Source organism: Ammospiza caudacuta, chromosome 18 (genome assembly GCF_027887145.1).
Source record: "Ammospiza caudacuta isolate bAmmCau1 chromosome 18, bAmmCau1.pri, whole genome shotgun sequence".
Classification (NCBI taxonomy): domain Eukaryota; kingdom Metazoa; phylum Chordata; class Aves; order Passeriformes; family Passerellidae; genus Ammospiza; species Ammospiza caudacuta.
Genome location: NC_080610.1, coordinates 15,799,289 through 15,825,726, shown reverse-complemented (window position 1 = coordinate 15,825,726; position 26,438 = coordinate 15,799,289). Strand labels below are relative to the sequence as shown.

At 46.6% G+C, this 26,438-nt stretch overlaps 1 protein-coding gene across 1 annotated transcript in view; it reads right to left on the bottom strand.

Annotated features, from left to right (window-relative positions):
- Positions 1 to 3,042: 3,042 nt before the first annotated feature.
- MMP17 (matrix metallopeptidase 17) overlaps positions 3,043 to 26,438 on the bottom strand; it is a 48,956-nt gene continuing 25,560 nt past the window's right edge. Inside the window, exons 2-10 of the mRNA XM_058816839.1 lie at positions 23,772 to 23,904; positions 22,033 to 22,159; positions 16,082 to 16,365; positions 13,074 to 13,250; positions 12,842 to 12,941; positions 11,189 to 11,271; positions 7,529 to 7,681; positions 5,150 to 5,407; positions 3,043 to 3,955 (exon numbers count right to left, since the gene is read on the bottom strand). Of these exons, the coding sequence (XP_058672822.1) occupies positions 3,627 to 3,955; positions 5,150 to 5,407; positions 7,529 to 7,681; positions 11,189 to 11,271; positions 12,842 to 12,941; positions 13,074 to 13,250; positions 16,082 to 16,365; positions 22,033 to 22,159; positions 23,772 to 23,904 (1,644 nt within the window). The 3' untranslated portion in view covers positions 3,043 to 3,626. The remainder of the gene's footprint in view (positions 3,956 to 5,149; positions 5,408 to 7,528; positions 7,682 to 11,188; positions 11,272 to 12,841; positions 12,942 to 13,073; positions 13,251 to 16,081; positions 16,366 to 22,032; positions 22,160 to 23,771; positions 23,905 to 26,438) is intronic.

Genomic DNA, 26,438 nt, shown 5'->3' with positions numbered 1-26,438 from the left:
CCCTCTGACTTGAATTGAAGGGGAGTGAAGGGCTTGTTATAGAAAAAAACTCTTCAGAAAAATAACAGCGCTTTCTTTTTTACAACAACTACTTGGAGCACAAGTGAAGGAAACTGGTAAGAAATCAAACTTTTTGTTTAGGCAGCATAACTAGATAAATTCGGTGATTGGCTGTTAACTTATGTAACTATTCCTTAGCGGCTACTAAGTAGTACTTCCCATGTGATTAAGCTGGGTGGAGAAGAATACTAATGATATGAATAGTCTAAGTCTCCTTGGGACCTCTAATTTTGGCCATCTACATTATAAGTAAAAATAAGAAAGATAAAAGCCTCCCGGGCAGTGTTAGGGTTAAGTGCATGCCAGGCTCATCCTTCTCTGAGATACTTGGTCCTACAGCACAGAAAGAAGTGCCCTGAAATGTAGTTTTAAACCCTTAAAATGCTGAAAAAGGCAGAGCTTCCTTCAAGTGACCTCCTTAAAAAGAGGAAATGGGGCAGTTACCTCTACTGAAGGTAATGCAGTGACAAATACATAGTTTCTGCTATTTAATTTGCTCTCCTTAAGTATTGGGAAAAGAGGGGCTTTCCACACTTTAAATGTCTCCAGTGATGAAAAACGAGGGATTTTTCCTTCAGTTCATACCCTTAGGATGGAAGGATAGCTGGCCTTCTCCCTCAATTTAGGCTTCAGGACAACAAAAAGGGGGTGGCTACCCTTAATTCAAACCCATAAGAAACACTGTCAAGGTTTTTCCCTTCTATTTAAACTGGAAAATAATGGAAAATGGGAACTCCCCATCGATTAACACCCCTAACAGCATAGAAAAGGCAGAGATTCTTTCAATTGAGACCATTAAAATTCCAGGGGAAGCAGAGTCCCTCCCAGTTTGAACACAAAAAGTAATGGAAAATGAAGCTTTTTCCCTTTTTTCTAAACCCTTTTTCTCCTAATAACCCCTCTCCTTTCTGGGAGTGCTCTGGAGGGTCTGGGGGCTTTGGAGAGGGACTGACACAGGTTGCTGTCTGGTCTCACTCTTAGGGTTGATGTGCTGCTGTTGGGGGAAAAGGCTGTTTTTAGGGGGGGCTGGTCAGGCTGAGGTTAGGGCTGGGGTGAGGGGTGGTACAGCTGTACCCTGTACCCCTGATCTCCACTGGACTGTCCAGCCCTCAAGCCCTCTCCCTTTACCCCTCAACCCGTCCCTCTGCCCCCCAGCCCTCAGCTCCTGTATGTCACCCTTAACCCCCCTGAGAGTTGGTTTGGTACCTTGAAATTTGGTTTCCTATTATTTTGAAACTAGGTTGTTCTGGTATTTTGAAATGCAGTTTTTTTATAGGCAGGTTTGTTTGGTATTTTTGTAGGCCACGCTTTTAGTTTTTTTTTTGCCTGGGAGTTTGGTATTTTTGTAGGCTGGGCTTTTAACATTGTTGTAAACTGTGGGTTTGTTATTTGAAAACCTGTGATTGGCAGGGGTTTGGTGCACCCAAGTTCAGTCTCCTGGTTTCATTTAGCTTCTTCCACCACAAGTAACCTAGCAGGGGATCTATTAAATAGCAGGATATACTATGTGACGCTTCCTGAAATAGATACAAATTCCAGCTGCAGCAAAGCCCACCACCACATTTAGAAACCCTTCAGCAAAATCGCTGGAAAAGCAAAGCTGATGTCTAGTGACCTGGAGCTCCAGAGGATTGAGGGAAGCTTGGGGAATGAGCAGACAGTGACCAGTTTCCACTGCTTTTCCTTCCAACTGCTACTGCAAGTGTAGCTTCCCTGCAATTTCATGTCCAGCGTGTCTCTTCCAAGCTCAACAGATGAACAATTGAGTACTCCAGGACTGGAGAGAGGGTGTCATCTGCTACTTGGCTACAGCTCCAAGAGGAATCTGTAACATACTGATGTTTAGAGTAAAGGCCTAAAATCTGTGTCTTCATGACTGAAGAGAAAGAAATGCAAAGGGAATCAATCAAACGAACTTCACATCTCCCACAGCCCCAGCAACCTCTGCTTCGCTTGACTGGCAGAGGTGGGATGGGGAGCTGCTCTGAACAATAGAGGCAGCTTCACACAGCAGACGGAGCTGTATGCCTGAGATTTTTTGCTTGTATGTTTTTAAAGGCTATTCAGTGATTTACTGGGATGTTTCATTGAGTCATGACCCATAAAATCATGTTATAGCACACCTGTGAGTGCTTGGGACTACTCAAAAATGCAAATAGCAGAGGGAAACTCAAGATGATCCCCTCTTTCTGTCAGGATGCAATTGTGCACTTATCCTGCCTTTCCTGCTGTGCCACAGAGGGCTTTGTGTTACACCTAGCACCAGGGTCACTGGAGCAGCTTTGGGTCCTGCAGTGACACTGTCTGCTCCATGTCTCCTTGAGAAGCTGGCCTCGGCAGGGCAGCAAAAGACATTTGTGCGGGAGCTTTGCAGAAGCAGGGCAGAGAAGACTGTGTCCTACTGGTCTCCACCCATGACAACAGCACTTTGACAACAGCAGACTTGAGGGCCCTGGCTTCTTTGACATCTCATCCAAGTTTTCACTCACTATTTTCAAGGACTCTCAAATGCCCAGATCATACCACAGAAAATTGATAAAGAGTGAGGAATAAATACAAACAGGTGCATCCTAAGGCAGCACTTGACCCTGGCTTCTGCCATTCCAAACTCCTGTCAGGAGCATCAAAAGGAATTTGAGCTGACTGCACATGATCTTCCCTGCTCTGGCCCATCGTGTGCAGCACGGCCAGGTATGGGAGAGTCACGAACAAATGCAATCTTGATTCCTTCCAAAACATAGGGCCAACCCAACACAGGATTTCTGTGAGACCAGGAATTTGTGTGCACAGCTTAGTCTGAGGCAGTGGTTGTAACTGCATCTCATTTGGCTGCACTACCCTCATCCACAGGGAAGGCTGCTATGAGCCTCAGGTGACAGTACCTTGCTGCAGGTATCAGGCTTGATCTGGCACAGGACTGGGAGATCTCCATGTAGGCGGCCAAGGTTTATTAGAGAAATTGTTAAATTACAATGACTTGAATACAAAGATAAGCTGCAGCACCTTCTGAAAGGCAAAGGTGTTTCTGACGGATAGAAACTGATACAGGTTACCCAGACACCAGTGACTACAGCAGGCTTGACAGTAAATAATGATCACCTTGCAGTTAATCTTAGTGGAGTCACAGTTTCTTCTAGTGTACATCCAATGGGATGTGTACAATGTCTCAGCACACAACTACTACCTCCTGCCAGCTGCCTTTCTGTCGCCATCTATCGCAGCAGCATCTCTTCTGTCCCCACTTCATCCTGGGAGCTCTCCCCTCCCTTGTTTGCTGTGTTTAAACATCCAGAGCAACACATCTCTAAATTCAATATAAGGCTGCTCTTATCTTTAACTGGATGGGGGAATAAGAAGATGCAGAACTCAACTCTGTTATTACACCTTTAAACTCAAATTAAGAAGAAAGAAAATCCCCAAACAAAATCACTGTTCATTTCTCATGGAGAATTCAAACCCTTCACTAGCATGTTCTTAGGAATGTTTTTTTTCTGCTTGCAACAGTTAGCAATCACGGAGCTGTATCCCGGAGCACCATGGTGTTGTCCTGCTGGTGAGATGAGCCGTCAGAGGGCCACACAGACCAGTGCTGCTGTCCACACAGCCAGCACGAAGCTGGCAGTCAGTCTCTCAGGTATGGGGTGAGGGCGCAGGGATGGGGTGCCTGAGGTGCAGGAGCAGACCTCGTAACGGTTCTTCGAGCGGCTCTCGTCGTGCTGTCCCGGCCTGGAGCGTGCCCCAGTCCTGCTGCTCCCGGCTGCCTCAGGGGCATCAGCCTGCATGTCGCTGCACACCAGCCAGTCCCTGGCGATGGACTGTGGGTACCCGGGTTGCACCTCCAGATCACTGTCCAGCACCTTCCAGTACTCCTTGCCCTTGAAGAAGTAACTTGCACCTGCAAAGAGACCAAAACCCAAACATGAGGTGAGTGGCGGTGGATGGCATCCCAGAGAAAGGTCAAAGGAGCACTTGGAGCAGCAGAGGAGCGTTCCCACTCCAGCTGAGGCCCGGGGAGCAGAGGCGCATGAGATATCACTGCTTGTTGTCAATATCCCCTCTCGCTGCAGGAGGGATGCTCCAGAAGGGAAGGTAACTCTGTGCCTGCGCAGGATGTCTCACCTCAGCCAGGAGCCACCAGCAGTTGGAGGTGGATGGTGAGCTGTTGCTTCTTCTGCGGTGAGTCCTGGAGCAGCTATGCCTGCCAGTACTAGTGCGTGTGTAGGGTCGAGGCCCTGTGAACCTACAGCTGGACACATCATGCACTACTCTCCTTCTTGTAATCGGGCATGGTAAAGCTGGAGACCCCACTATTCATTAATGAATTGAGGTGTGTGCTGCTGACCCTGGGCTCAGAAAAATAACTGGAGCTTGACAGAGCCCTGGGAACCTTTTGCTTTCAGGTGCACGTTTTCCACTCTGAACTGGGAGGCTGTGAATTCTCTAAGCAGGCCCATGCTCAGGAGGACTCCTACCTATGGGAATGTGACTCTCAATAGCTTTGGAAATTCAGCCTGAAAAGTCTCTGGAAGTAGCCTTCCTCTCTGCCTGGTTTAATGATTGCTACTACACTGTTAGGTCACCAGTAAATAAACCCTGGAAGTACCACCTTGTTGTGAGCGAATAGCTGATTGTGACAAAATTTTTGTGGTCTTTTCAGGGGAAAGAAACCATTGAGAAATCTCATCAGAAAATAAGTTGTAACTCTGGGTAAACATCTTTAAAAGTATTTTTTGTCTGCATCCTCATATATGCACCTAAAAATCCAATGACAGCAAGGACCAAATCAGCCCATACTAGGATAAAAATCACTGCAAAACAGTGACATCGCATGTCAACTGTGTTCTTTTAATGAAGTGCAGTAATTATCCCCCCACCTTATTTTTGGTGCCTGTTTAAAATTACAAAGTCCTCTGGTGAGCAGTATGGGGAGCTCTGGCTGGAATCACACCTCTCTGTTCAGCTTCCAGTCACCAGGAACATCCCATCAGGGGCTCAGCGTTTGCGTTGGCAGGCAGGGTAGAAGGGAGTACAGCTCAACAGAGCACTGATTTTCTTTGTTGTGCTTTTTTAAACTGCCATATGGACTCACCATCTGACCACCTCATGGCATCATCTAAAGGGTTGGGTATTCCCTTCCACGGGACGGCCTCTGAAGGATAGCCGGGATCCATCCTCCGCTCATGGTCATCGTAGCACCAGTAGAGATTGTCCTTAAAGAAATAAGTCTTGTCATTGTGAGCCCAGGAGAAAGCAGCGTCGATTCCTCCCAGGGGCAGGCCAAAGTCCGAAATGGGGCGTGGGTACCCTTCTTCCACATTGTTATCTTTGAAGACCCAGTATCTGTCTCCTGTGGAAAGGAAACAAGCACAGAATAAAATCACATTCAAAAGCACAGCCTAAACCAGTATTTCCCCACAGATGAGCTGAGCTAATGTTTCGTTATCTACTGTGGTGACAAAGTCTCGGGGCTGAGCTCTGGGCATGTAAGGATGGGAATAGGAAGGGGTCAGCCCATTGGGGAACGTCTGGCTTTGAACAGCTGCTTCTTTGAATTAGGCTGTCCATGCACATAGCCCCTCTTTGCTGCTGAAAGCATGACTGTCCCAGGATATGAACACACTGACAGCATCAATAGAGCTGTCACTTTTATGTATTTGATGGAGGCATTTGGTTTTCTGCCCCTTGGATTTCTGCCTGATATCCAAAGAAACAAAGCAGCTTTTGTGGGCAAACTGGGCATTTTCTGCAGACTATTTGGCTCCTGAGAAGCCAAGTGTGGTCCACTTTGGAGGAGAAATCTTTCTAAGGCCAGATGGGCCAAGAGACCTGTGCATTATGAGGATGCACAGGGACTGGACACATCCCATACGAGCAGCTCAGCGGTCTTCAAAGGTCTTACACAGCTGCCCCCTTGGCCTGACCTTGGGAAGGATGGAACAAGCAAATTAACCCAAATGTCTCAATTTCTTCATAGCTCTCTAACCACTGGAATAGTCTTCTTTTACAACACCTATTTAGGAACCTGCAGTGCCCTTTTGGGTACTGCATAGCCTATTTTAAGGATCAGATTTTTTCCTCCCTTGGTTTTCTAGAATATCTGAAGGGGCCCTTAAATGCATGCCCATGTATCAGCAGCAGGACCTTAGAGGTCAAGGTAATTTGTGTTCTTTGATTTCAGTCCAGGGATCAATGAAATAGAGCTGCGGGGAGAGAATGAGTCGTATTTTATAGCTGGAAAGAAAATTCTGAGTTTGTGTTGGGAACTAGGCAGGACTAACACACAGAGAGAATGCATGTCTTGGAACAAGTTGCCAGCCGTGGCACATCTGGAATTTCAGCCTCCTTGGCAGCTGAGAGGAGCCCCTGGACCTGTGCTCTTGGTTGGTTGTCTGTTCATCCCCAGCAGAGAGAGAAGGAAGTGACTGAGGACCGCTGTGGTCTGCAGACCTGACTGGGAGGGTCTAGAGCCAGGCATAAGGGGTAGCACACCCCTTAAGCTGGCCCCATTTCCTCTGGGAAAGCAGAGCAGAGCAGGCTGCCTGAGGCAGCTGGACACACGTGGCAGAGCCTTCCATATGCTGTTCCATGAAGAGATGTGGGGCCCAGGAGGGTGTCAGCTGCACTTGGAAAGACCTTCTGCAAGCCTAGGGGTTTGTGTGGGACATGAGCCATCTCTCTGGCCTAGCTGGGGGAACTGAAAGCAAATTATTGCTTCCAGAAGTGCTTGGTTCAGCACTTCTCAAACCGATAATTGCGCCATGTTTCAAGCAGAACGGTCGGGAGACAAAAAGTAGTTTCCAAACAGGAAGAATGGAGAGCTGGGATGTGTTTAGCACTTCAAGTGCACAGCCTTGGTGAAACAAGAGCCTTGCCAGGGTCTTGGGTGCCATTGAGTGCATGGGTGGTGTCTAACCAGCACAAGTAGATGGTCTGTGGGGGACTCAGACATTTGTATAGAAACCAAGAGGTAAACTGTTCCTCCAGCTCTTCTGAAATAAAAGCTTGCAAGTTTTTTTAAATTAAAAGAGAGAATTATACTACTAATTTTAAGAAAAAAACACAGTAACAGAAATATAATTATTAAAGCCAAAGGTCTTCAGTTTCATTTCTATTTCCTCTCTGACTAATTTCTTTTCTCAGCAACACATACTGAAAAGAGAAAAGGTCAAAGGAGGAACACACCACCTTTGAGCATGTGTAGGGGTGGTTTTGTCTTGTGTTTCATTCTTGAAAAGCTCTTGAAAAGATTTCTGCTACATTTGGCTGAACTTTATCTAATATGACATTTCCCTCAGTTTCTGGGGAACGTGACCATTAACTTTTGCTTGCCCTCCCTGCCAGCACATTTCTTCTGGCCTTGCTCATGCACAACAGGATTCAGACTGGCACTTGAGATGCTTAACATGTGGCACTGGTGTCTCCTGCCTAGCAACACATTCTATACCTCCAGCACCATGTTTGCTCTCACCTTTGAAGAAGACAATCTTGTGGTCGCTGGTTCTCTCGTAGACTGCATCTAGGCTCTCCAGGTTGAGCGGCAAGCCCCGCCAGAAACGGTGAATCTGAGCCGGCTGGAGGGAGACCAAGTGCTTATTGCGAGTCAGTCTCCAGAAGTACTTGCCTGGAGGGACAGACTGGACATTACTGAACCACACTCAACCCCACCTTCCCTGGGGGGTGAGTGTCAGGTGGGTAGCAGCAGCAGGAAGCAAAGCGTGTGAGATGGGAGCCATGATTTAGAGCCATCCTGCTTTCCAGCAGCAGCTGTGACTGCTTTCTTTTTCTAGCAGTCATTAGAAGAAATCCCTTTCTTTTTTGGATGAAAATAATCCTCTGGACATTGTGCTGGAGCTGTTATACTCCTGGCCACAGTGTGGCCGCTGAGCCCGGGGCAGGAGAGAGGAGCCTTCCGTCTCCTCCCTCCCTCTCTGCTCAGGACCTCCTGCAAGCTGGTGGGACCAGGCACCGACAGCCTTAAGCAAGAACTTCCAAAAAAACATCCCTATTCCTCCTCTCCTGAAGCAGCCACAACTTCCTGCACACAGTCCAGCTGCTTTTATGTTTGGAAATGTCTGGTATGTTACAGTGAAACACAGAAATACCAGATGGGTTGTTTTGTAATGAAGAAAAGGATTGAGAAAATAAAGGAGGAGGACAACATGTGAATAGATCTGGAAGGCTTGTGGTGGGGAAGGAGGCAGTTAAGGACTTTGATACCATCTAGAGCTGCAGGATACTAAGCAGAGACTGAAGTTCTGTGGAGCTTCCAGGATGAATGTACTGGTGGTACCAGCAAACGCACTTCAACACCTGCAGCAGCACTGCCCCGGCTAGGAAAGAGTATTTCGGGGATTTCTGAAATATTTTGGATGGTGTAAAAGAAAACAGATTTATCCTTTGTGGGAAGGATGACAAACTTTTTCCTGCTGAAAGAGCCTTATATGGGATTTCCCGAGGAATCTTAATGGTTTTCAGGGGGAACTCCAAACCCAACTCTGTGTTGGCTCTAGGATTCTCAGCCTTTTTGCAGCACATTTCATGCTGTGTTTTCTCCAAAGAGCTTCATGGAGTGATGTGAGCCACAGCAAGATGTTTAGGAGGCAACTCTCAACTTTGTCTTTTATTTGTTATTGCCTGTTAGAAATTATTGCACATTATTTGCATCTGGTCTTGCATTAATTTCTTGTATGAAAGCAATAGAAAACAAAGATGCATCTTCAGATTTCTATGCCCCACACACTCAAGATTTTTCTCCAGAGCTGGCAGATTGTGACACCAGCTTTTAAAATTTTATGGAAATCAGGTCTTAGGGTAATAATGCAGGACACAGAATTCTAACACCTTAACATTCCCAGAGAGGGAATTTTATTCTAATTATAAGGATTTATATAACATTCTTGTTCTTCTGCTCCAGTTTGCGTATTTGCTCTATCTTACTGAAACATTAATTAATAATAAATTCCAATATGGTGGGAATTGCCATAGTTACAGATCCTTTAAAGAATATAAAAAATCCCAAAGATTCAAATTTGGTGGCTATTTTACATCAATGGAAACATTTGTAATTAAATAAAGATGATCTCTGCATCTGTAAATAGCAAGGCACTAGACAAGGTCAGATTTCCACCTTTTTAGCAAGAAATACAGCCCAACTTAATTCATTCTTTAGCAGATCAACATCTGAACTTCCAAGTTTCCTGGGCTCATTGGAGACACAAAAGGAAGCCTCAGTACTGCTGACATTTTGTCCCTTTGGAAGTGATGGGCTCAGCAGGTGAGCTGCTGCAGGAGGAAAACCTTACATCTACCCCAAAAGTCAGGAATAAATAGCCTGAGCTGTTGGTGACTTTGGTTGGGTTTTTATAAGCTATCAGGAAGAAGAAAGAAAATAAAGCACTTAAGTAGCAAGGAATGCTGAACAAGACAGCCCCAGTCTGCCTGGGTTTATGATCTGCCATAGCCCAGCCTACTCACCAAAAGTGCTGGTGTTGCATGGATGATCATCAGCCAAAGCCAGATCCATGGGAGAACTGCTGCCACTAGCATGCAGGAATAATCTAAAAACCAAAATCCTAACCCCATATTTGTTAAAAAGCTCAATTTAAACCTTCCTCTGAGCTGAAAAACTGAACACAATAAAAACCAAGTGTGAGGTCCTGCTGCACCAAGATATGCATGATAGGTTGAGGCAATTGCTTTCTTTAATTTCAGTTAATTTTGATAGCAGCCGTGTTCCACGCTATTCAGACTTTGGGTGCCTTTGGCAAGACTGCTGCACACACCATGCAGATGCACACACAGGCCAAAGGTGTCAAAAACTTCGGGAGTCTGTGGTGAGGCACCTGCATCAAAGCAAGCGGTGATTTCAAAGAGCAAAGAACACACTGTTGCCTTCAAAACAACAAGCCTATGAGGTCTGGGGAGCTCCAGTCCTGGGACCTTTGCAGTGGCTTCTTTCCATCTAGGAAACCAGCAGGACCAGCTCAGAATAAAATGCCTATCGAGGGACAAAGCTCAGCACTGGAGATTATTTACTCTGCCCCAGAGGTGACATCCCCTCTCCTTGGGGCACAGGACGGTTCGGGGGGCAACAATGGAGGCTGCGAGTAAAGTGCTGGAGGCATACATGCAGCTGGTATCCACTGAGCCTGTGCTCTTTACATCTGCTTTTTGGCCTGCAATAAATATATCCAAAAATAGACACAGAGATGGATTTCTCTTTACTTCATCAGTTTTTCCCCTCCGAGGGACAGCCAGCCATTTATCCTGACACCAGTTCATGTCTTTGAGTTTCCCTTCTTAGCTGTGGCTTTTTGGAGCTGGCATCTGAACAAATAATGTTGTGGAACAGTCCCCATATTGTGCTTCCCTCAGGGCACAGGCAACACCAAATTCTCTGAAGCCCTTTTGCTGTTCTTGCTTGCGACCCAAGGCTCACGCTGTGATACCCAGATGCCAGGACGCTGCTGCTCATCCCTGGAGAAAATGCTTCTGCTTACCTGGTGGATGGCTTTGGGGTGGCCAAATGGTGGCTAGGGATGCAAAGAAACACCCACAGGCATTTTTACATCTTGGAAATGTGAGAAAGCAAGCCCAGAGAGCCCAGCCTACAGAGGCTCTGCTCAGCTGAGAAGGTACCGATGGGATCCTCATCAACAGTTGGGCATCCTGGGAACACAGTGCCAGCAAGCATTCGCTGCCACAAAACCAGATGGTCCTCATTTATGTACATACTGTCTTTGAGAGATGTACGGCAAGCAAAATTAGGGAAGGCGAAGCATGGGAGGAAAGGAAGGCTGGAGCTATCCAGGAGGAAAGCAGTGGAGTGTTGCTGCTCTGCTTATCCTTGGTTCGAGCTCGATTTTGACTTTTTGGGAGCACAATGATCAGATTTTAGTCCTTCAGCGGACAGTCCAGTGTGATGGATCAGAGTAAAAACTGCTGCGCTGGATTGTCACCAGTCTGGACCCACATTCAGGTATGAGATGCCTCCCTGGGTATGTGGGAGCAGCCCACAAACCCCAGCCAGCTCATCCTCACCACCCACTCCAGCCTATTCCACACTGTCCTGCCTCTGCTGCCGCCACATCAAAGCCACCACAGGGTGGCACAGACCCCTGGTGCTCACCTTTGAAGAAGAAAGCCTCTCCCCGGATCTGGGCCACTGCATCGAAGTGCGTGCTACACCTGTTGGGCACGTCCCGCCTGAGCCTGTGGAGAGATTCCCGGGTAGGCAGTGAGGGGCTGTGTCCCCCCCGATGCCTGCTACCCCACAGACTGAATCCCCCCTGCTCCTGGAGAAGACTACAGGCTGTGCCCATCTGTCACACCTCATGTTCAAGCCCAGCCATGTGCACAAGGATTTCCAAGGCAAGCTCGGGCAAACCTCAGTCTGAAGACAGCTTGGGCTGACAACCCTGAGCCACCGGAAGCCATTGCTGGGAGTCAAGCGAGGACATGCTCTACATTCACCAGCTCATGTAGTTGGTGAGAGCTGGCTTCCTGCTCCCAGTGGCACGGTGTGGCTCGGCCAGCTACCCCAGGGCAGCAGGACATGGAAATCAGCCAAGCAGCCTCTCACTCCAGCAGCTCAGGATGCCACTGCTCCAGGGCTAAGCTCCCAAGTGCTAGTGAGAGGTGACTGAGCTGCAAAGCAGAAAGCAGCTGAGCTTAAACAGAGGGACCTGGAGGAGCTACGTGATGTCCAGTGAAATCTACCTGGTGAAAGCCACCTGGCAAGTGGCAGCAGAGATATTGAGCTGCTTTAACAAGGTGGGTGGGGAAGGCACAGAGTATGAAGAACTGAGAGAGCCGCAAAGCCCACATAAGAAATAATGATGGAGGAACAAGGAGAGCATGCAGTGAACACGCATGGAAAAGCTCCTGTGGATGACAAGGAAGCGTGAATCTATTCTGCGGATAGAAAAATTGTGCTGGGCTGCCAGCACCAGCTTCTTTGCTCTTTGACCACAAAATGACAGATGTGGAGGCAAACCCCATCCAGTCTCCCAGAATACAAGGCAGGAACAAGGGGATGACGTGAGCAAGTTTCCTGCTGCTCCTGCTGCTGGTATGAGATGGTGGCCTCTTACAACAGCAGGGAGAAAGGCTCTCTTATATCTAGGTCTAAACATGGCCATAAGGAGCCTGGTGGACAAGCGCCTTTAGAAGCTACATGCGGAGAAATGTAACTAATGGCATTCAGCATGTTCAAACAAAAGGCGCACGAGGTGAAGGTGACCTGCTGCATCTCTGCTGCTCTCAACTGGGGGGCTTTTAGTGTCTGGCAAAAATGTGTGACCATCACCTCCTGCCTTTTTGTTCGGTGTCCCTTCTTCTCTTAACTGTCCTGCTGTCTTGGTCAACATTTATTAATGAGCTATGTCTTGCACTTCCCTTAACGAGGCCATGCTGGTTGCTTGATGACACATGTAAGCAGCCCTTTGCCAATGTTAACCTGCATTGGAGTCAGACTATCAGTCCACTTGTTCCAATATTCACTCCCTCGGGTACATTAGGCAGTTGCTCACTGTGGAACAATTTAGGTAAGTTATACTTCTGCAATTCAGGATACTGCAGAGGAAGTTTGTTTAAAATTCCAGCAAGGATGAATTTACCTAAGGGTGACGGTGACAACTTTCCACTAATATGAATAAAAAAATCTGAGTTTTAGCAAAATATCCAGAGAGAAATACCAAAGACAAAGTGAGCAGGAAAGATATGGATGAAGCAGAGCTTCAGTACTACACATCCTTTGCAGGAAAGGAAGAATTTGACTTACGGGACAGTGGAGCGGTTCTCTGGCAGCTCTGGTAGGATTGGATGATCACCTGTTTTGCTTACTTCAGGCTTGGCTGTGGGGGACACAGATTCCCTGACTCCTGTGTAGAAAAAAAGGAGTAATAGGGAACACCATCCTTCCTACCAGCACCATTCACCCCAGAGAACAGCTATTCCAATGTGTCCTACCATGGCAGGAACAGGGTGTAGCCAGTTGAGGGACACAAACTTACCATAGAGTTGCCAGATTCGGACTTTGTCCTCGTAAGGCAGGTCGTACCTCAGAGGGTCTCCCACTGGACCTTGGTAGTAGGGTCTCATGATAGACTCCATGGCAGAGATGTGGGTCAAGCCAATGGCATGGCCAAACTCATGGACAGCTACAGCAAATAGGTCCATCCCATGAGTGTCTGGAGATAAGGATAAAATGAAATAATGGTCACTAAGTGCTGAGAGTAATTGGAGGATTTGGGTGGGCTACAGGGGCAGTAAGAGAAAGTGTAGGTTTATCTTGAATAAACTGGAAAGAAGAGCTTTGGAATAGGTCAAGTTCAAAAAAAAAATTTTTTTCCAGTTAGGGAATGGGGTGGATCATATGAATATGGAAAGCAAGACTTCAGCCTACACCAGTCTGGGTATCACCCCTCTTATTTCCAAATCACTGTCGGCACCTGAGAAAAAAAAGGGCTGAGACAGCAACCACATCAGAACCATTTGCTGAGTGGCACTAGAGAAGCTGAGCCAGAGCAGTCACTCCCTGCATCTCATGCCTGCTGCAGCTGCTGACACAGCCTTTGCATTGCCCAAAATATCAGATTTCTGCAGCCACCAGCCAGGAGCTTGTCACATCCTGTGACAATGAGCCAAGACATAAGCCGAGGAGCTGGGGAGTGCCGGCAGTGCCTGCCTGCCCGCAGGGCTTTCCCTGCCCCGGCCAAATCCACCCCTCAGCTATCCTGTATGCACACAAGTGCAGGAATGTTCATCTGCTTACTGACCACCAACCTGCTCATCTCACTGGTACCCTGACACAAGTAGCTGACTGTGTCCAACTTATTTTTAGAGGATTTACCATCTTCTCCTGTTACACATCCTGTGCTGCAGCTCTTGTGTCTGCTGCCTTTGGCAAACACTTCGATCCTCACATGCCACAATGGGCGTTAGGGGGACACTGTTGAACATCAATACCTCAAGGCTTTGATGACTTTTTTCCTTCAGTCTGGGCTATCACTACTATATTCTCTTTCCCCAAATTTCCTTACTTGCAATCTGACCCTCAGTGCCTCACACCACACCCACATACAGACCAATCCTATCTCCAGAGCCTGAGACACTCACGTAAAGGGTTAATGCTCGTTTCCAAACCTACGCCACTGCTACCAAAGCAAAGGAGGAGCTGCTCCCAGCTGTATGGGACTGAGACTGCTTGGTGCATTCCCACAACCCAGCTCTAGACAGGCTGGACCGCATGTCCATGTAATTTCTGCCCCTCTCTGCACAGCAATGTCCTGCAGAGAGATACCAGAGGACAGCAATGATTTTAAGTGTGGTTCTTATAAAGATCATGATGTCAAGTATTGTGATAAAGAAGCAGTGAATTGGAAAGATCCCTGTGGAGCTCAGGGGAGAGTCACATTCCCTGAGAATGACTGGAGACAAAAGAGATGGCTTCTTTGCCATCTGAGATGGCTACTTTTTTGCACAAAAGTAGCTGATGCTGCCTAGTCCTTAGTGCTCCTCACCAGGCTCAGGGTGCCAGAGCAGGGAGGAGATAGTTTTTGCGGAATTTTGCCTTTTCCTTCATGACTATTATTTACAGGGTCTGTAACCAGGTGAGATTTTTATAACCTGTGCTGTTTTCCCTGGCACTAAGAGAGAACAAGACATATGCTCTCTGACATTTTAATGCCAGAATGACAACCTTGGGGATATTTTTATATCACCTACCAAGTTGTTGTTTTTGAATCAGTAGAGAGAACAAAATAAATAAAAGATGAAGCTCAGATAGCTCCAAGATCTTCAAAATAGAGGGCAGATTTTCGCTGGCAGGCTCATCTCTTGGTGGAGCTCAGAGGGGCAGCGCTGTGGCAGCGCTGGCTCTGAGCTCGCTCCTTCATTGGAGTTTGTTTCACAATGAGCACTCCCAACCACTAGCTGCAAAACTGACTCCATCACTACCACATTCCCTCTGGCAAGCTACTGACCACAGTGCTTGTCTCTGCCCTGTATGTCTGCAGATCAAAACTGCTGCTTTTTTTTTCCTTCCTAATAAGAGCCATCAGTTGGGGCTAGAAACATGAAACAAGGAGCATGAAACAAGAAGCAGGTATAATTCTCAAGGATAAGCCTGTCCAGACCTTTAACCTTCATCTCAAGACCTCTTCCAGCACTCTTGGTGAACCCTTCTGCCCATGAACACTCAGGGGGATGGATGACAGGTCAGCTGGTGGGCTTGTATTAGCTTGTTTCAGAGAAGACAGGTTTAAACAAAGTCATTAAGCTGAGGCAGCAGGATCCCACTAGGAGGCTGGTGGAGGAGGTGGAATGAGAAATAAATTAGCAGCTGGTGGCTGCAGAGAAGACAATCTGTCAAAACACGCCTGACACAAAGGCTTGGGACCTGATCCCCACAGATGGTTTTGCAACTGAGGAACACTTGCCTCTGATATTCCCTCTGCTAACTGAAATTCTGCTTTGGCCAGATGGATGAAGATAAAAAAGAAAAGAACTGCAACTTGTAACCATCCTGATGCTAGGTAATAGACAGGAGATGGCAGGAAGAAACTAGGCCTTTTTCCCAGGACAATACAGAGCCCTTTATATGTAGGTCAGCTAACAGTATACTTTAAAAATACGGAACTGGGACACGTGGCAGTGAAGACACCCAAAGGGTGTCAAAGTCAGAGAATGCAGTCCCCATCCAAGAGCTCCAGCAGCCGCATACCCAGCCTGCAACCTTCCAGGTCTCAGAAGAGATGGGGACTGTGGTTGGGCGATGGGGAGCTCTGCAATTTCTGGCAGGATAAGGAGAAAAATGGAGATGCCATTGAGGCATCCAGGAACATAAGAGTGTCCTCAACACTGCCTGGGTTGATTTTGTTAGCAAGAGGAATCAGATGACTTCAGGGATCCTGAAGCCTAGGGTGAAGGTGTGGCAGAGGCTAAACCACTCCAGCCACCCGAGCAGAAGAGAAAATTGTGAGCCCTCGTGCTTGGCTGCTGCTCTCCCACCCTGACCTACCTGATGATCGGAAGGTCCAATATTCATCATCGTCAAAATGAGTGTCCCCTGCTGTGTGATGGTCTCCGGGGAAGAAAGCATGTGCCACCGTCCCACCAGGCCCGTCAAAGGGATAGCCATCATTGTGATCTGCTTTGGAGAAGTCTATCTGGATGTCAGCGTTGTTTCCGGCCACTTCATGGAAATTCAGCGGAGTGATGTCACTCCAGACCTTCAGGGCATAGTACATCAGGGCTCGGACAGTGTCGTGGCCCAAGTGGGACTCTTTTGGGAAGGTGCGAACTCTGAAACAAAAAGGGCAAAAAAGAGGATGGGTCAGTAGCATGAAAGATCTCCAAGAACAATCAGAACCGGCTCTGCAGATGCCTGGTGCCTCAGAGCCACAGTGAGGACTTCAGAGCTTTTTGCAGTTTTGGGCTGAGCTGGAATAGAATAAAAGTCAATGTTTCCCATTGAAAAGTCAACGTATAACCCAACTTTGAAAAAGAATCCCTAATATTGTTGATTTAATAGAAGAGATGAAAAGACAAAGATGCTACAAGGAACCTTGGCTTCTAAAGGAGTATATTTACATAATCTTTGATTGGCGATTTTGACAAAAATATACACGCTTTCCAAGCAAATGTACTGTTGCTTGAGTAATTATTGACAAAAGCCTGTTTGGATGCCTTCTGGCCAGCTTTACCCCTGTAATAACAGACACTTTCTTCTTTGTGCACCAGCACACCAGCCGAAGTGTTTTCATGGTTTGACAGATTTTTAAAGGCTGAAGCAACAATTATGACCACATCACTTACCCTGCTACATAACACGGCTGTGACAGCATCACTCGGTACCACACTACTTCCCATCTCCAACGGGCAGTGATGACCTGACTACACTTCATGAGATAATTACAAGCATCAGAAGGGGAAGTCACACCACTCGAGCTCTTCCTGAATAGCGATCTGAGTGCTGGGAGACAGCATGGGTGTGAAAAGTAGAGAGCAACTTGCTTGCTGAGGTTGTGAACACATCCCACACCCTCAAGAGACAGGCAGCCCAAAGCAGGCACCACCTTTGGGCCAGGGCAAAACTAGTCAGGGTTGAATCTCTGATTGAGGAAAAAGGGGCTTATGAAAATAAGCAGAAATCTCACTAGCAGTTCCTCTGAAGCACTTGGGATGCTCATCCTTGAGACAGTGGGAATGAGTGGATGAATCAGGAAAAACACATCACAGCCAAATGAGAAAAAATCGTTCGTACCTTTTCCTTTGCTATCCCTTGACTCTTTGGGCAAAGAAAAGCCTTATTGACTAATCTAAATGAGTTACATGCATGTAACACCAGATGATTGTAGGACTTCAAAGAAAACACATTTGTAAAGGAGACAGCACAGAGGTACAAAGAGTATTAGCATGTGATTAGAAAATACAGTTTTCAAGGCAATTTTTAATTTATAGAAGAGATTATGCCCAGATGTAATCCTCTATAGTACAGAGATAAAGGCCACCTGGATTCCAGATAGTCATTAACTAACTATCTTCATCTTTCATAACACTCCTCAGGACTTAGGTAAACCCTTCGCTGCTTTAATTTCTACTAAGTCATTATACGTGTAACACACACCATGTTTAGCCTAGGAATTATGACCTTTCTCCAGGATCATAGTGCCTAAGGCACAGAGTCACATTTAGGGACATTATCTGCTCTTTCCTTCCCAAGCCCTGCTCACCATGTGAGCTATTTTCCTTTCCTTTTCTTTCCAGCTGTAGAATGAGGATAATAAATCATATCTCCCTTTAATAGGATGGTGGATAAAAAGCCCTGTCCAAAGAAACAAATATTATTAATATTCATCCCAAGATCTGACTCCAGAAGCATCAGATTAAGGCAGAAACAGAATCAATACCTATTTTACTTCTTCCAAAAAGTCCTACACCTCTGAGGTGATCCACATTTTATTCATATGCTGCAGGTGTAAGTAGAAAGTCCCTTATCCTTGATTCATTATCACTGTCATGTTTTAAGAGAATCCCATCAGGGTTTTTTAATTCAGCATCTGATTTGATTGCTGGAACTCTGCTAATTGTTTTCAATGAGATTAGGAAAAGACTATTATGATGATAGGATGTTTGTTGGCCTTGCATCACCCAATTCCACTGAAAAGGAAGCACATTTCTAACAGCATGCAGATAAAAAACCTTCCTCCTACCTTAAATTATTATTACTAGTAATAGTAGTAATAGTAAATGGTGTTTAGGTTTCCAGTGAAGAGAAGAACTCCTTCTTCTTGGATGTAAATCCCTTCTGAGATTCCTCTTACAGAACTCAGATCAAAGCCTAATGTGAATAATTGGAGAGAAAGCTCTCTGTTCCAGACAGCCTCTGCCAGCCAGAGGGAGGGTGATGACAACTGGACTGCTCAGTTCCTTCAGCCACCCCACCAACACTGCCCCAAGCTGTAGGCTCAGTGACATCCCGCTGCAAATCACACTCTGGCACGTCCTGAGGAGTGTCTATCCCTGTGGCAGATGGGGCTGCAGGAGGGAACATCAACCACAACACTGGAACTGGCAGCCGCCGAGCAGGATGTGGTGTTGAGGGACACAACTGGGATACCAAGGAGAAAAATATCCCCTCTGCATTTAGTGCTCAGCCAGGCAGCAGCATTGCCATGCAGACAAATGAATGCTGACTCTCACACAGCGCTGCCAATCCTTCATGTGTCCCCTGAGTCACCTCCTTTGCTTGACCCATCCCAAGCAGACTTTGTATGTATAATGATTAATAAGTAGAGACTAGAGAGAACTGATCTGCCTCTGTTTGCCATTGAGGGGCACCCACACCTATTTTGATTTCTGATTTCCTTATTAGTTTTGTCCTCCAAAAGACAAAAGTGGGAGAGTATCAGTGATGGATGAGAAATCAATAGCTTGTTAATTAAAGCACTCTCCCACTTTCCCAGCCCTGAAACTATGGCCAAATAAAATAAATGCAGAGAACTACCAAACACAGCAAGCTAAAGAGTGCTTGATAAACCCACACTGATTTTTCTTGGAAGGGGAAGGAAGAGGGGATAGTTGAAAGGGTAGATGCTTGCTGCCTTGGCAAAGATGCTTTTCCAGCTGCCCAGAACCATCCACGGCGCAGAAGCCCTGATCCAGTGCTGCAACACTGCCATTGTCTGTAGGAGGAAAACAGCGGGTGTTGGAACCCTCCATCGACCCTCTCCCAGCAGTTAGACTATCAACCAAAAGTGTTCGGTTTGGATGGGAGGTCCCCATGGCAGGATGCTACTGATTAAAGGAAGAAAGCAGAAGGATCAGGACCGTTGTGGGGATTGGAGTGCAGAACTGAGAGTTATGCCACCTTCCTCTAGACTGCCACCCCTCCACGCCTGAGTAAATCCACATCTGGGCTCAGGCCATGGCAATCACAGCACAGCCAGTGGTGGGCACTGACTCACTGGTGTCACTGCTTCTCTGCCAGTGGGCTCTGCTCCCACTCCGGCAGTCCATGGCCTGAGCACCAGTGTCAAAGACTGCAACTCTGATGAGATGGCACAAGGGAGTAGTCCTTAACTACAGACAGATGAAAGCCAGCTCAGTTCAGCACTGAAAGGAAAGAAGTGGGCAATTTTAAAAGCTGAGCTTCCATGGCTGCTCTTTCCCCAGGGACCTCAAAGCATGCGGAGATGGGGCATGGCCCTGCTGCTGCACTTCCCAGGACTGCGGGGAAACAGCAAGCACTGGGAAGAAATGGAGATGTGCCAGCTATGAACTCCCCTTCTGTGGGGTGTAACCAGAAGTAATAAAGCAAAATCTACAAGTGAAAAACAAGGCTGCAAGCATGAGGGGAAGTGGCTGTGGGCAGCTCTGGCGCTGATGCTGGCAGCATACCACTCTCTCAGCAGCTGCCTTGGCACCTGGGGAAAGCGCAGGGAAAATACAATAATAACAAAAACAATCCTGTGAAAAGAAAATTTATATGCTGTAATATCCTGGAAACTCTACATAGAGATGAGGCACAGAAAACCATCTATTTCTGATGCAGTAATTGGATGCTACAAGACTGTACTGTGAGCTGTGCAGGATGCAACCTGTATAGTTTTGCTCCTTGGGCCCTCCAGTCCCATAGGTTGGTTGTACTCAAAGGTAAAAAGAAGAAATATGAATGAGCTGTATACCTATACCATTTTGTTTGCCCAAAACTGCCTTCTCAATCAGTGCATGTGCCTGTTTTGATGCCCTCCTTTCCTACAGCTCTGCTTACCTGTTTATTACAGCCTTGCAATTGTTCAGGTTTTTCTTCAACTTTTAAATCCATTCTGAGTAGCATTTAGTTATGGTTTCCCCTTTTAAAATCTTCAAACAATGTGTAAAAGGTAAGCGAGTAAAACTTCTATGTCTCTATTGGCTGACTTTCAGGCAGTTTCCAAAAAGCCAGTTTAGTCTCAAGTGTTGGATATAAATACTACATTGGAGTTTCTGTAATGCTGCAGTGTTCTGCTGGCTACAACCTACCATTGTAAAATACAGCCCTTTCTTGGACAAAAGACAAGATTTTTGAAAGGATCAAAGAATAAAAAGCAGAAATTACATTGTCAGGAGATGGATTTTTTTATGCCTTACACATAATATTGTCTCAGACCTCAACCCCTTTTTATGCCAATCCTTGCTGCAGCATCAGTTTCCAAGGGGGGTAGGAGGCAGGGAATATCCCAGGGCTGCATCCACCAGAACAGCCAGACCACATTTCACCTCCACATTTCTGTCCAGCCTGGAACTGGGGATACTGTGTCAGCACATCCAAAGTCCTGATGGCACCTGCAGTGCCAATTCCCTGACCCTGCTGCCCAGCCATGGGATGTCATTCAGGTTTGTCAGGAGCTGCTGCGGTCAGACTGTGCGCAAGCCGTGCCCTTGCACTGGTTCTGGCAGCCCCAGAACACCAGGGCAGGTTTTCTTTTCACCCACAAAGGATTTTCTCCTTTCTGAAATGTGAAGTTCTTCCTCTTTCCCCATAAAGTCAGGCCTGGGCAACAGCAAGACAGGTTGAGTTTTTATAATGGGTCACTTCACGACATGAAGCCATCTATGAACCAAAGTTGTTTCTTACTGAAGCTGAATTATGTTTATTATTTCTCAAAATTAAGTCTCACAGGAATCTGCTGGAACAGAGACCAAATCTCTGCTAAGTTTCAACAGGTGTTGACACCAACAGCCAAGTTGAGATTTGTTACTGCAGTGGGAAGAGGACTCTCTCTAGGGGCTATGCCAGGATCAAAGAAAAACATTATTAATAAGGAGAACTTTTCATAAGATCCACATGTGTTTTCAGAACGGTACAAGCATCTCTTGCTGCACACTGTTCTTAGAGGAAAAATCACTGCAGCACACGGTATTTGAGGGAGGAAAAATGAGTCCCAAAAAGCACAAATCTTAATGGGACAGAGATCAGTTTGCTTGCCATCCCTGACCTGCAGCATATTTCTGAAAGCTGGACCTGAACTTCTGTGTGTCACGGGTGCAGAGGGATCCTGGCACTGAGGGAAAAATACTTGCCTGTGGCAAGGATTAGGAGAAAAAAGAGTGAGTTTATTACCCCGAAAATTGTCCTGCCCTGGGACTTGGGCGGGGCAAGAGAAGAAGCTCCAGGCTTGGCAGCTGCCTGAGACAGCACAGAACTAATGAACTCAAGAAAAAAGATGCTCTAACAACAATTGCAAACCAGCAAAAGGCTCACAGCCAAATCTGTATCATTCTCAGGCAGTGCCAAGTGGGTCCAAGAAGTCACTGCTGAGACTGTCAGGAGAAGAATTAAAGTAAGTAGTCTATGGGATCTTGGGAGGCCATAGGGACATGTTTTAACCATCACCCTAAAACTCATCTCAAAGCCATATTTAACAAAGGTGACGGTGAAATTGGTCTTTTGCTGCAAGATTTCAGCAGGGATAGATGAATTCCTACCTCCAGGACAAGTTCCTTTTGCTCCACTTGGTGACAGCCTGGGCAAATCGCTTCCTCCTGGTCGCTTCAATGGTGAGGTCAGGCAGAGAACAGCGAGGGGTCTTCATTAGCTCCAGGGTGGCTTCATCTAGGATTAGAGAAAAAACAAGAAATCATGGGAATGGTGGGTTAAGAAATCCCAGGGAGACAAAGAGATAGGAAATGAAGTGCTAAGAATGAACCAGAAGAGCAAAAGTGGATACTCAGGAACCCACTGGGACATGGCACCAGCCCCAGCATGTTGTGGTGACACCCACAGAACACTGAGCCCCCTATGTCTCACTGCCGCTCCCACCACTGGACAGCAATTCCTGCTGGAAGCCCACCTGTGGCCAGCTTTGATTATGCCTTTAAATATTTTTTTTCAAATATTCTGTCTTGCTCTCTCTTGATGAATTTCCAAGGAGAGACATTCACATATAAATAAACTCCATCTCTGTTCAGCTACGAGCTTATTTGAAGAATGTCCAGGTTCTTTCTAATTAATTTTTTATGAATGAAAGCTTGAAGTGTCTATTCTTACCAGCTGAAATGCAAAAAAGTTGTTTCGTTCACTCATTTTCCTGCTGATTTTACCTCTTAAACTGTTTTCATGAACAAACCACAACTATGACCTGTGCAAGGCAGCCATCCCTCCCACCCCCAGACTGTTTCAAACACCCCCTCTGAAAATGCAATTTGAATGGCCACTTCTGTTCCGGGGTCTCCTGCAGCTTGTGATGCAGTGGAAGAGAAATTATTGCACATGCTCAATTAAGACCAGAGAAAGGAAGTCCTCATGTTGGGGTGCAGCTGTGCCTTCAGGAGACCAGCAGAGGGATACTGGGATGTTGGGATGGACAGAGACTCGCCTGCTAATTAGCTGCCATTCCTTAATGCTGGCCCCATGGCAGGAGGGTCACAGAGGGGAGGAGAGCAGAGAGGTGCCCTTCTGCAGGCCGGGATAATGCTGGGTTTCTCCTTCCCTCAATGAAGGCTTTGAGAGGAATGACCCCAGCCACACTGGTGAACTCGTGCTGCTTCAGCCTCCCCTTGAACTTCTCCCTCCCAGGCAGATGTGCCTGCCACACAGATGCCACTGCCTGCCTCTGCTGGCCCACGGAGCTGCTCGAGGAGGTGATGGGCTCCCAGCTGGCTGGGCATGACTGAGGAGTACCTGGAGCTGCTGTGGCTCAGTGAGATCCCAGGAGAGCCCCAAAAAGCCTCCTGCAAACAAAGTTGGGGTGATGCAACATCATCCTTCTCCCTTCCCTGTCTGTGCCCCAGCAGCAAGGAACCCAAAAGATCTTCGCATACAAATTGGGAGGCTTAATCAGGATTTTTGTTCAATTCAATTTGATGCTGCAAGTACAGCTTTGAACAGGACAACTTTCTCCCTTTTTTTCCCTTTGTCTTTTTAAATTTTTTTTTTTGAACACACCAAAAGCTATTTTAATCACACTGAAAACCCCAAGGGTCTGTGGGTGTGTTGAAATAATTGCTTGCCTCGGGTTCTTGAAAACACAAGGCAACAGAACACCTGAGCCATGTAATTACTCTTACAGCTCCAAACTGGGCCATATGCTCCACCCACGGTGGAGCTTTCCCTGCTGCAGCTCCAGAACACAGGAGAGGGAGAGTCCCTTCTCCCTCACGGACCTGCAAGAAGCCATCCCTGTCTCGCTCTGCACCAAGGAGAGGAGGGGTCATGAGCCACTGACCTAGGACTCCTGTGGCCTCAAGCCCCCCGAACCTCTGCATGGCAGTGATGGCCTTGGTGAGCTGCTCCTGCGTCTGCAGCTGCCCCGTGACAGGGTCCGGAGGAGGCAGATACCCAAATTTTGTCAGCCAGTCCTGTGAAACAAGGCGAAGGGGAAATGAGAAAAGTAAAGGAAGGAAATACAGGAAATGATGCTCTGAAGGTCCTCTCCCTCCACTGCACCCTGATAGTTTGAGGGCCTTAGCTTAATGATTGGATTGATGATCTCAAGGGTCTTTTCCAACTTAAATGATTCTGTGGGGGTGGCTTGTTTTACCTTGCTTGGCTCATCCCCCTGGGCAGAGCATCTCACAATGCTCTTTACATTATGAGTCTTTAGAAGACTCATAATTTTATCAGTCATGCAGTGAGACTCAATGATCCTTTAGTGGAAGAGATAAAGAAAACTGCCCCACCTGCTTTTAACAGGCAGCCTAATTAAGAGAAGATAAGTGCCCTACCTCTTAACAGATAAGGACAGAATACACACCCCCAGCCACATTTTGCATTTGCAACAGAAGACACTTGACTTCCACACCAGGATTTTGTTTGGAAATAAGCTTAGCCATGAAATCTCCAAGCCCACTTTGTGCCACACAGTTATCAAAGACCTGAGGCAGATGACCTCAGCATTGACACAAAACAGCCCTTCTCTCCAGCATTTCCACACTCCCTGGTTTAATCATCTTCCTGCCAGCTGACCAAAAGTATTTACAGCCAGGTGAGGGTCTCTCAACCACCAGAAAGCAGCAGGGACCTGTGGAACTCCTGGACATCCCTCTTTCCCAAAGCCTAGGCAAGCACAGCCTTGTGCCAGTGATCCCCTTGCCACAGGCATCTCATTAAACCCAAACCCACTGTTCAGTCAAAATTTGTCTCTCAAAGGACAATATATCTTTATGAAGATTTTTCTCTTTCTCTCTTCAGGCTAAAATTTATTAGAAAAAATGCTATAAATCTCCTTCTTACAACTGCTTTTTAAAGTGAATTACCTTTCTAAATCCTTTCTTACCTTCTTTCTCTCTCCTTCCCTTCCCTTGGCAGAAGAATGAGCAAGGAATAGTAAAACTGCACGCAGGGGATGCCATAAACACCTGCTCTCTATTTTCTTTATCTGTATCAAACATTGATCTGTTGAGCCTCTTGTAGACTGATATTGATCCAGACTTCCACTGCAGCCAATACACCACAAATTGATGGTAGCCAGATTAGGGCCAGAAGCCAGTAGCTAGTTATCACTACATTCTGAACATCTCATAGTTTGGTGTCACCTGCAGCGGCTGCCCTAAATGCCACAGAACCCCCAGCCCCTCTCTGCAAAGTCCAGTTAAACAGATTCACGCTTACTGAGCTTTATGAGAGATCTCCTCAGGCTTGGTGTGACTCTCCATTGGGGAGCATGACCTGCTGTGCTGGTTTTCCCACTAGCATTTAACTTCCCTCCCAATCCTCCTTCACAGTTGCCTTATTTCAGTGGGATACTGTGGCCAGCTTATCTGGCCACTTCTTGTTGATTAATGCAACTCCATTAGCCACCACCTTGCTGGGACTGCGTAAGCACCATCACAGCCCCTCCCTGCCAGCGGGCTGATGGCCAGGCGCAGTGCCGCCCCCTCTACTCCCCTGCTACTATTTTTCCCTTTGCATAGCCAAGCCATTTGTGACAGAAAGTAGAGATACAATTCATCTTTGATTCTTTGTGAGAAATTGGCTGTGACATGGAGGTCGGCAGCTGACCCATCAATTGCTGAGGACAGTGGAGTTTAATTCGGTTTGTTCCCTGGCCATGGAGACAGTGTCATTTATCCTCTAATGACAGGGGAGACACTGCCACACCAGAGACAGGCACAACTCGACTGTCCTTGGGGGCTCCTGGAGATGGAGGTGGCAGCAAAAGGCTAGGGAAAGCAACAGCAAAGGGATATCCAACAAAAGTTGTGCAGGTCTTCTTTCCTTCCTAACTCCAAGGGATAGAGAAAGCACAAACACGAACGGACACCCCAAAGCAAATCGGGGGCTTTCTACACAAAAGATGGAATGAGTGGTCAGAGATCACAAATCCTTCACCTGATCTACCTTAGAAGCACTGATTTCCCTTCATGTGATTTTTCATCTAGACCATCAGGTTTATCCTGCTTTATTCAGATCCTCCTTAGTTTTATAGACCTCTGTGATCTTGCTGTTATTCAGCTCTTTTCCATGTAGGGGTTTTGACTGGTTTCCTCTCTCCTTGTAAGCAAAGCCGATTCATAACATTGAACTTTAACACTTAACATTCTACTTTTGCTGTGGCAGAACATTTCGTGAGGGAGACTGAAGCTGGCTTGGAGATGAGAAAGAACAGCAGAAATTGTCTGCCTAATTATCTGTGTGCCCCATGAAAGCTTCTCAGATATTTTCTTGTCCTTAATAATGACAATGGCTAAATTGACATACATCCATAAATAAGAATATGAAAACATTTTCCATTGAGATACCTTCAACACATCCCTTTCTTATTTCCTCCTTAATAAAAAAGCACTTTTTTTGCCAACTCTCATTAGCCTAAAATGTTTAAATGAAAGAGTGATTTCAACTGAAAGCTAAAATTCTTTTAACATATTTCTTGCCTTAGCCAGCACTACAAAAA